Here is a 10,208-nt window from a genome sequence, read left to right on the forward strand (position 1 = left end):
AGAAATAAACAATAATCAGATGAGGTGAAAATGATTGATTCTGAGCTACTTTTGAATCAGTTCAGAAACAAATGAATATGCAGTTTCCAAGTTTCAAATTCTTTCTTGAGATACCATACCAACTCTGTTAACGATCTTAACGAATTCTTCGGCCGCTGAAGACGATTCGAAAGGCGTATCCACGAGGGCTAATATTAAACAAATTGAAGAAGACATTTACAGGTGTAGACTAAAATTCTTCAAGCATTTGATGATGGGATCTTGTAATCAAGCATTTCCCTTATGTTTAATCGAATCGAAGGCCCCATCGACGAGCATATATGCGCGCTCTTCCAGTATACTCCTTTAGCACCTGTTGGCTTGTTTACCTCTACTGATTTCTGTTACATTAATGGGAACGAATCAATACGGTGAAGACTAATAACTTCTTCGAAACCAATGGAGTTTTTGAGAATGCGAGATTAGGAAAGAACATACTATTGCAGCAAGCAAGTTCACGAGGAGGTCATCTTCCGAAAAGTCTGCCTTCCCGAAAGGTAAGTGAACAATCCCGGTTTTATCCGCTCGGAATTCGACTTTTCCCTGCTTGAATTCTGCTATAGCCTGAAACAGGACAAAGCTATTATGAACAATTTTATTCTCAAATTGTGATGCATACATGTGTAGATAGATGAATCTGACCTATACCTGAGGTATATTTGTCGTAACGGTGCCAGCTTTTGGGTTCGGCATCAGTCCTCGAGGTCCTAGAAGCTTACCTAGACTAGCAACCTGATGCAAACGAGAGGACGGGGTTAACAGATTAAGTGGTCGTCACCACAAAACTAACTAAAATATCTCAAAGTCCACACCGACTCCGAAAGTGTATACCGAAACAATTCACACATATATCTATGACACGAACACAACACCGTATCTTAGCTTAATTTCGGTCATAGCTAGTAGCCAAGAATACTTTTCGTATAAGCATGAAACGAAAAATTATTAGTTGCATACAAGAAAATTGGAATCACGTGTTCGGTGATCGATTTCATATTACATGGGAACGTATACATTTTGGAAAGCCACCACAGAGTATGATTGAAAAAAGATGTAAGAAATTGTACCTTAGGCATCATATCTGGTGAAGCAATTAGCTTATCGAATTCCATGAAACCTCCTTTGATCTGTTCTATCAAATCCTCACCGCCAACCAAATCAGCTCCTGCGTTTTTCGCTTCGTCGAATTTTTCACCTACATGATTCACAAAGCGATAAGATAATAAGAAATGAGTGAAAAATTTTGTTGAAAAAGCAACGCGGCGTATGACCAAAATAAGCTGAATCTCGAAATTCATAGCTGACAAGAACGATGGGAATAGATAGAGAGAATCCATATCTAGAAGGAAAAAAGAATTCAAAAAGCCATAGCTCGAAGCGTTCGTCTCATTCTCTTCACTCACATTATTTCGAAACCAGTTACAAGGGAGAAAACCGACGTATCAGTATTAGCCTAGGACTATGAAGATTAAATCAAGAACAAAAGTAGGAGATTTGCTCATAAATTATGAAGAGGAATTCATATAAACAACCCCATGATAGTTAAAGCAATCTCACTAACAAAGTCGTTTTGTAACGGTTCAAGCCCACCGCTAGCAAATATTATCCTCTTTGGGCTTTCTCTTTCAGGGTTCTCGTCAAGGTTTTTAAAACGCGTCTACTAGGGAGAGGTTTCTACACCCTTATAAAGAATGTTTCGTTATCCTCCCCAACCGATGTGGGATCTCACACGTTTTCAATCAAGCAAGCAAACCTCCCTTTCAATTCGAGGATTCTCCACCACAAACCATAAGATTCACAAACACTGAAGACGATAATACCTGTGTTCGTACAATAGCTACTTCAAACTATTAATATCGTTTCCACAATGCTCTCTCAACAAGGAAACAACGATTCTTCACAAGGTAAAAAAATGAAACGAGAACTCGTTGAAAACTCTGGTTACTTCTACCATTCAATGAAAATATTGTTCAAGTTAAATTTAGTGATTACCTTGAGTAAGCACAGCTACCTTGACTGTCTGTCCAGTTCCCTTGGGAAGATTTACCTATGTAAAAAGTGAAAATTGGTGATTTAAGACATAGATATAGTAGAACCAAAAGAAACTTACTGTTGCTCTCAGCTGTTGATCGTTATATTTGGGATCGATGTTTAATCGGAAGTGGGCTTCGGCGGTTTCCACGAATTTCGTCTTAGACATTTGTTTCAACAAAGATATTGCTGTTTTCAGGTCATACTCCTTTTTACTTTCCCTCAATTTTTGAATTTCCAGGAACCTCTTTGATCTGGTCTGCATGTTTTCAGAACACAATTTCATGTTAGAGCTGATGCAACAGTAATAAGAGAAGGTGGAAAATACATATTTTGAAAGAACAAAGCTTACAATATGTACTAAAAGTAATGCACATATCATTTATGGACCTCTTTTTAAATCTACGGTCTGGTTCAAAATATGTAACGGCCCAAACCCACCGCTAGCAATATTGTCCTCTTTAGGCTTTTCCTTCCGGGCTTTTCCTCAAGGTTTTTAAAACGTACCTGCTAGTGAAAGGTTTCCACACCCTTATAAAGAATGCTTCGTTCCCCTCTCCAACCGATGTGGGATCTCACAATCCACCCCCTTTCGGGGCCCAACTGATGTGGGGTCTCACAATCCACCCCTCTTTGAGACCCAGCATCCTCGCTGGCACTCGTCCCTCTCTCCAATCGATGTGGGGTCTCACCATACACTCCCTTTCGGGGCACAGTGTCCTTGTTAGCACTCGTTCTTCTCTTCAATCGACGGGGGATCTCACATAATAGAACTTCAAAGAAAATAAGAGTCAATGCTACAAAGAACAAAATAAAGAAACAGAACTAGACCGCCCAATTGCTAGAGTTTTCTTTCCACCTCTAATGGCTCACAGTCAACTGATGAAGCCATAATCGGAAATACACATGATAGGAACAATCACTTCTAGAAGTTCATGAAACTAGGAAGAACAAACAATCCAACAGAGATTTTAACCAGAGGTTAAACAAAAATGAAGAACATTCCACTACTTACATAAGCCTTATGGTAACAGTAGAAAGTAAAGAATCAATGAACAGAGGAATAACAAACTAAGAACGCATGCACAAAACTTTTTACAGCCAAACAAACACCAAAACCATATCCAAAAAGGCAGTCAACTAGATTAAAATCAGCCAAATACATGAACATAAGCTCAAGCTTACCCTGTCCCTCTTAAGAGGCAATGCAGCCTTTCCCCTCTTAATCTTGGGCACAATTGAAGCAGCTAATCCATCATTCTCCTCTCCATTCTCATCCACGACCTCAGCCACTTCAATTTCCGCAGCCAAAGCAGCCACAACCAAATGAACCCTAGATTCTCTTCTAAAATTAAGGTCGACCCAATTGATAGACCTCCCTCCCCTGCGCTGCAGAATTAAGGGGTGGCATAAAGAGAAGATGTGGGCGGTGGAGGAGGCAGCAATGGGCCTGGCGGCGAAAAGGGAAGAAAGGTCCAGAGGATGCACTGAAGAAGTGCGGGCCATGGCAAGGGGTGAGGGCACAGTGGGGCTATAACCGGCCATTGCCATGGAGGAAGAAAGAGCTCAGTCCGTCAATCAAAGAAGAAGAAGAGGTTTCTGGGAGTCTATCAACATAGAAATGGAAGAGATAAGAGAGGCTCTGTATTGGATGTTTCGTGCAGTCATCAATAAAAAGCGGTGAAATTTTTTTACCTTTGGATAAATTTTAATTTTAAACTTACAAAAATAGATGACAATATTTAGTAAATAAATATTAAATTTTTATAGTTTAGATATAATTAACACAATAAATACATTGTTTTAATTATTTTTATGTTGATATTCAATGTCTAATTTATCATTAAATAATTATTTAAACATTTATATGATTTAAGTTGAAAATTAAAATCTAAATTAATTTCTAAAAGGAAAATTGATCAAAATTTTATCATAAATCGATATAATTTGAGTTTTTAAAATTTTTAAAAGTCATTATTTATGTGATTTAAAACTTGTAAATTGAGAAAAAAATATATGTTAGATAAATTAATAATAAAAAAATATGTTTTATCGAATCACTCGAGTAAAAGTAATTTAAGCACTAAATTTCAAGCAAAAGTATCATTTGTAACAGTCCAAGTTCGCTGCTTATAAGGATTGGTTCCTCGTCCTCTCCACCCGTATATATTTTTAAAAAAAAAATAGAATTACTTTTTATATTATTTAGAAAAAAAAATCAATTAAAAAAAGGGCAGAAAATACAGTTAGATAAAAATTAAATTTTTACTGAAAATTTTGAAATGTTCCAAGGGTCAAGATTGTAATTTTGGCGGAGACCATATAAATAGAAAGAAGCGCAGGTTTATCTCATAAACCCTAACCCTGCTTTGCAGAAAATTTTTGGAGGAAGATGACGCAGAAAGCAACCCTATTCAAAGGTCAACAGAAGAGGAAAACAATTCCTCCCAATCGCCATGGAAAAATCCCCCAAACTCGTAAAGGTATCTCTCTGTTCTTTTCCCTCCTTCTTATGCTAAATTTACGCGTAAAAATTACGATTTCTCCTCCTCCGTATTCATTGGGCGTTGTCTTTCCAGGGAAAAGAGTTGTGAAGCCATCGAAGACAACCAAAGAGATGGAAACAGATCGGGTATGTGTTATCTTTTTGTGCTTGTCCGGTAATTTATATGGAATCTAGTAACTGTGAGAGTAGAAACTTATGTTGATAAGTTGTTTTGTTGATGCTTTGTATTTTTAATGTTTCGAATGCGAATTTCTAGCTTAATGTTGCATCGCCTTGTTAGTTTGCAATTCGGGTGAACTATTAGTCATCCATTGTTTTGGTTAGATGAGAACATTTCTGAATTTTCTTGCCTTCTTATTTCCGAGAATGGATTTTGTGCGTGATTCTTAAGGCCTCTTCTCTTGGCTGAACTTGTTAGTTTCTCAGTTATTTCAGATTCTACTGCGAGATCTTTGTTTGAAATTGTAATGTGACTGCAGACATTTTTGTTTCTACTTCTGCTGCATATATGTATTCATGCACATAACATTGGCTTGATTATGTTGGTAGCCGTTTGTGAGAAACTTTTAATGGCGAAGGAAAATTTGAAAAGTTTAAGGGGAAAAGGAGCTTCTACAACTTCACTCTAAGAATATGTATCTGTAGCAATTTTCACCATATAAATACATTTAGAAAATCATCCAACCAACTATTGTCTACACTGTGCATCCCTATGGAAGGATTGCATGAATGCTGAGAAGCACTTTTCTCCTTTTTTAGGAATGATCTCTTGTGCAAAGATAGGATATCCATTTTTCGTTTGACAGAAAGAAAGCATTGTGCAAGCCCAAAGAGAGGAGTGATTTTGGGTTTTAATAAATTATTGATTTCTAATTTTGGGTTTGAAATGCTTTTGGGTTTTTGAAAGGAGAGGAGCTAAGTAGTCTTGATTTTCTTCTTTTATCTGGTAATGGGACATTTGGTAAAGTGTCAAACCTATATTTCCCTTTTCCCTATCTATCGATGACCGTCAGCGAGCGTAAAATTGTGGTCATGTTTGTGCTTGCCTTTTGTTTCTCTTGTACCTTTCTTTGTGTAAGGCTATTCCTTTCAAGAGGAAGGATAAATTTCCTTGAACGAATATTATTAAATTTCGTAGTATGTGGGAGCAGTTAATTCTTAATAAAGAAGAAAAAAAAGAAGAATCTTGTGCAGCTCCTTGGTTGTCACCCCCTTTTCAAACTAGTCATATTAATGGAAGGTTTCATTTCTTATCATACTAAGTTCTTTTTCTCTAACGGTTCAGGCGGTGATATTGTCCTCTTTGGGTTTTCTCTTTCGAGCTTCCCCCAAGGCGTTAAAACACGTCTGCTAGGGAAAGGTTTCCACACCCTTATAAAGGGTGTGTTTCATTCTCCTCCCCAACCAATGTGGGATATCACATTTACTGATTTAAAGTCGAAATTAGTATAGAATGGCTATAATGTTTGGGTGTATTCTTCTTCCTTGAAATGCTTGGAAATCTATAGAATGTGCTGATAATTGTTCGTGTATTGGAATCACAAGCTTTATATTACTTTTGCCGTTTCATATGAAGAATTTACGTAGATTTATGGGAAAAAACAGGAATTGAGCAAGTTTATCAATTACTGCAACGAGACGAAGGCCGCTACATTAGCCAACAAGGAGGGTGGGCAGCTGAGTATTGTGAAAACGCCGTCGGATGCTGCTGGTAATAGTAATAATGCAGCAAAGAAGTAAAGGAGGATTTAGAATTTTGTGAGAATAGTGTGAAATTATTTGTGATGTTATTTCTTTCCCTTTTATTTTTCCATCTATGTCTTCTAACGCTTTTCTCAATTTTGTCGGCAGTAATCGGTTACTAATATATATAAAAATTTGTTTCAACTTTTGTAAAATTAGCATATGCAGAAATGAAAAGATTTCTCTGGGCTTTCTATTCATTCCACATTAGCTTATTCTGAAATCAAGATATTGGCTTTTTAGGTCATCGGGAGTGATCGAACTTCAAGAAATGGTAATGGTAAATAGTCTTTGCTCATTCATCTAATGATAAATCTAATTTGAAGATGTATCATTGAATTGAATGGGAGAGATTGAACTTCAAGAAATCTAATTTGAAGATGTATCATTGAATTGAATGAGAGAGATCGAACTTCAAGAAATAGTAAACAGTCTTTACTTGTTCATCTAATGATAAATCTAAAACAACCCATCAACAGAAATATATTAGATGCAATTAATTGAGTAACACAAAGGATCATCAAGCACATTCATGTACTCAAATAATGTAGTGGGTTCAATTGGTCGCAGGCTAGATCGTTGCCACTACAAGCCCGTATTATATACATAGCGGGTTCAAGCTCGTGTTGTGCGTACTCGAGCAATCCTCGGTCGCCGTAGAGGCCTTAGAACTGTGTCTTCCCACTTACAAGTAACTCTTAACGGCAACAATAGGACAACTTGAAATTAGTATATTGGAGCAGAATCAGTGGAGTTCTTTGGAGTTGTGTGGTTATTATATATATATTACGTTATATATACCACAGTCGTGTATGAGTATATATAATATAATTAACCACTCATGAAAAAAAAAAAAAAAAAAAAAGAACGGCAAATAAGAAGATATTCAACGGCAATTGGAAGGAAAACAAATTAAAGCAAAAATGAATTTGGTGGGAAAAAGAAAATTAGTAATGTGTTAATGGTGATGGAACAATGAAGATAGTATTTGTGTTGGGCAGTTTTGGTTGCTGATGCCATACAGATTTCAGTATTTTCTTTGTCATAATGGAAGGTCGAGGGATCTCTACTCGGACTAGGAAGATTCCAAATGAGATATCTTATCATTCAAATACTATGATGAATGGTACAAAACAGCATTTTCCGTATGCATTTCACTAAACCAACCATATACTTCTGGTGGGGGAATTAAAAGGGTTCACTTCTAAATCCACCACTAGCAGATATGAGCCTCAAGGTTTTAAAACGCATCTAGTAATGAGAGATTTCCACACCACGGAATGTTTTGTTCCCCTCTCCAACTTACGTGGAATCTCACAATCCACCCCTTTGGGGGCCAGCATCTTCACTGTCACATTGCCCGATGTCTGGCTCTTATACCATGTAACAATCCAAGCCCATCTCAAGCTCACGGTTCTAAAACGCGTCTACTAAGGAGAGGTTTCCACACACTCATAAGGAATGCTCCGTTCCACTCTCCAACCGGTGTGGGATCTCACGTTCAAGATTCGTATCTCCCAGTTCTCAAATTCTAAACTATTCACTGAAACCTAATAGAAAGTAGCAACTATGATTCTCGTAAAAACAAATCCCAAAAATTCTCAACCTTCAGAGTATGTAAGGGCACAGAATGACACAAAAAAGCATCACTTTCTTCCCTTGAGTTTGAACGTTCAAATCCCTTGTTGCACTCAAACAAATATGTAGAAGTTTAAAGAACTACCAAACAATACTCTTTGCCACTCCGCTGCCATAGAAATGGAATACGTTAATGAATGTTACTTGCTTATGCCATCACACTACCCTCCACTGCTCATCATAAGATTAAGAATCAAACATACATCCAACCAATAAATAAATTCTCTCAAAGATAACACGCATCTTGATTCACAATATACTAGAAAGAATCAAGAAGCATCCAAATTACCGAAGACTTAACTTATCCAACAGTAATTGAAGTGTTTGTCACCATCCACATAATTCCTAATAGAATTAGGAAAACTTTTGGGTGGCACGACCAGAAACATGCCCACTAGAGAGGAAAAGACAACCCAAAATCCAGAGACAAACAAGAGGTCTGCAACTTATAAGAACCCAGTTAACTATAGAGATGCACAAACACAGATAGAACTATCACATAATCAAGATGGAAAGCACAAAACAGATTCTAAAGGATTCATAGCGCACTAAAAGCCAATGTAGTTTCTCAGGCAGGGTATTAATCAACAACTGCATCGGATAAGTACTCGCAAACAGTATAGTTTATCCACAATGCAGAATTTATAAATTCAAAACACAAACAATTTATCCATTAAAAATACCACTTCTCAAGAAACCAAAACCAAAAAATAGCCCCCACCTCATCCAGATTTCTCATTAACCTTAGAGTCTGATTTCGATGCATTGGCCTTAGACTCTGCTTTTATCTCAGCAACACTCCCAGAATCACCACCAGAACAACACCCACCACCATGTTGATGCCCGTGCCCGTGCCCGTGCCCGTGGTGATGGTGGTGATGATGATGATGGTGGTGGTGGTGGTGATGACCAGTGCCATGAATTTGCTTCCCTTTAAGCTGCTTCCTCATATCATAAGCATCCTCACCATCCGCGTAGTACTTCGCCTCAATATCATGGATCTTATACCCCAAAGTCTCGGTATATAACTTGAAAGCAGCCCTGTTACTCTTCCTCACATGAAGGGAAACATATTCCGCTCCATAAACCTGTTCCATGGCGTTCTGAGCCGCGCTCATGAGCTTAGTAGCCAAACCGAGCTTCCGATGCGTTCGAAGCACGGCAAGGGAGGTAATATGGCCATGACACTCGTTGCTTTCTTCCTCCATTTTAGCCAAAACGTAGCCGACGATCCGGCCGTTGTAATCTTCGGCGACGTAAAGAAGCTGAGGCCAGGAAAGAATGTGGTAGAAGTAGTATTTCATCTGGTAGTTCTCCGGAAGACAAAAAAGGTTGCAAGCTTGCATAGCCAGAAGGTCGTCTATGGTTGCTTTGCGTATGCAGACCATGGCTGGGGCTGGCGCTGGTGATCGGAGAGAAAAATTAGGGTTAGGGTTGAAGACGGAGCAGCGGAGATTGAAATCGACGAAGAAGAGAGCAGCACACACGGGAAGAATCAAATGAAAGCTGCTAAGGGTGCTTCGGGCACTTGCTCTTTGGGCCGTGGGCATTTGGGCCCAATACACCTTCTAGTCCATAAAATGACTTAAATTACCATTTTAGTCCCCATTATTATTATTATTATTATTATTATTATTATTATTATTATTATTATTATTAGTATTATTATTATTATTATTATTATTATTTTATCCTAATAAAAATTAACGTTAAAAAACACACTTAAAAACTAAAATAATACTAGAATTTTAAAAATATACGAAATTTGATTTAAATAAGGTTGTAGATTGGATTGGGTCGGTTAAATGAACCCAAATTGTTTCACAACTCAATCCAACCCACCTCTCTAATTTTGGATTTGATTGTCGGTTGTTGTTGACAAGGACGAGGAGTTGTGTCTATAAGTGGTGCTTGTGTTTGATGACGATGACAGGGCGAGCCACCATATCTGTGAAGAGCATCTCGTCTGTTTCTAGCAACAATGGTAAGGGAAGGGCAAGGAGCGTGGCTGATGGCATGGGTGAGGGCGATGGCTAGCGTTTGCGAGGGGCATCTCATCTACGTCTAGCGGCGACGACAAGGGAAGGGCAAGGAACGTGGTTGGCGGCATAGGTGAGGGTGATGACTAAGAGCGAGGGACTACGTCAGTAACTTTTGTTCTCTCTCCATATAATGTTCGACCCATTTTAGTTTTGATTAGTCCAAATCTTTGGCTAATGGACCTAAAACTCGAAACTAGAGTCGGTTGGTT

General features: G+C 38.0%; 3 protein-coding genes across 3 annotated transcripts; 1 reads left to right on the plus strand and 2 right to left on the minus strand.

Moving 5' to 3' along the window:
- Positions 1 to 12: 12 nt before the first annotated feature.
- LOC111807719 (50S ribosomal protein L1, chloroplastic-like) lies at positions 13 to 3,733 on the minus strand. Its single transcript, XM_023693564.1, has 7 exons — positions 3,256 to 3,733; positions 2,150 to 2,329; positions 2,032 to 2,086; positions 1,107 to 1,234; positions 688 to 771; positions 478 to 603; positions 13 to 380 (listed from the first exon to the last, which is right to left on the minus strand). The coding sequence occupies exons 1-7, from the start codon at positions 3,619 to 3,621 to the stop codon at positions 240 to 242; spliced, it is 1,080 nt and encodes a 359-aa protein (XP_023549332.1). The 5' UTR covers positions 3,622 to 3,733; the 3' UTR covers positions 13 to 239.
- Positions 3,734 to 4,432: 699 nt separating this feature from the next.
- LOC111806515 lies at positions 4,433 to 6,474 on the plus strand. The gene is made up of 3 exons (XM_023691862.1): positions 4,433 to 4,553; positions 4,650 to 4,702; positions 6,182 to 6,474. The coding sequence occupies exons 1-3, from the start codon at positions 4,463 to 4,465 to the stop codon at positions 6,314 to 6,316; spliced, it is 279 nt and encodes a 92-aa protein (XP_023547630.1). The 5' UTR covers positions 4,433 to 4,462; the 3' UTR covers positions 6,317 to 6,474.
- A 1,992-nt stretch (positions 6,475 to 8,466) lies between these two features.
- Positions 8,467 to 9,455, minus strand: LOC111807340 (N-terminal acetyltransferase A complex catalytic subunit NAA10-like). Its single transcript, XM_023693020.1, has one exon. The coding sequence runs from the start codon at positions 9,343 to 9,345 to the stop codon at positions 8,680 to 8,682; it is 666 nt and encodes a 221-aa protein (XP_023548788.1). The 5' UTR covers positions 9,346 to 9,455; the 3' UTR covers positions 8,467 to 8,679.
- Between the last annotated feature and the right edge of the window lie 753 nt (positions 9,456 to 10,208).

Source organism: Cucurbita pepo, chromosome LG12 (genome assembly GCF_002806865.2).
Source record: "Cucurbita pepo subsp. pepo cultivar mu-cu-16 chromosome LG12, ASM280686v2, whole genome shotgun sequence".
Taxonomy (NCBI): domain Eukaryota; kingdom Viridiplantae; phylum Streptophyta; class Magnoliopsida; order Cucurbitales; family Cucurbitaceae; genus Cucurbita; species Cucurbita pepo.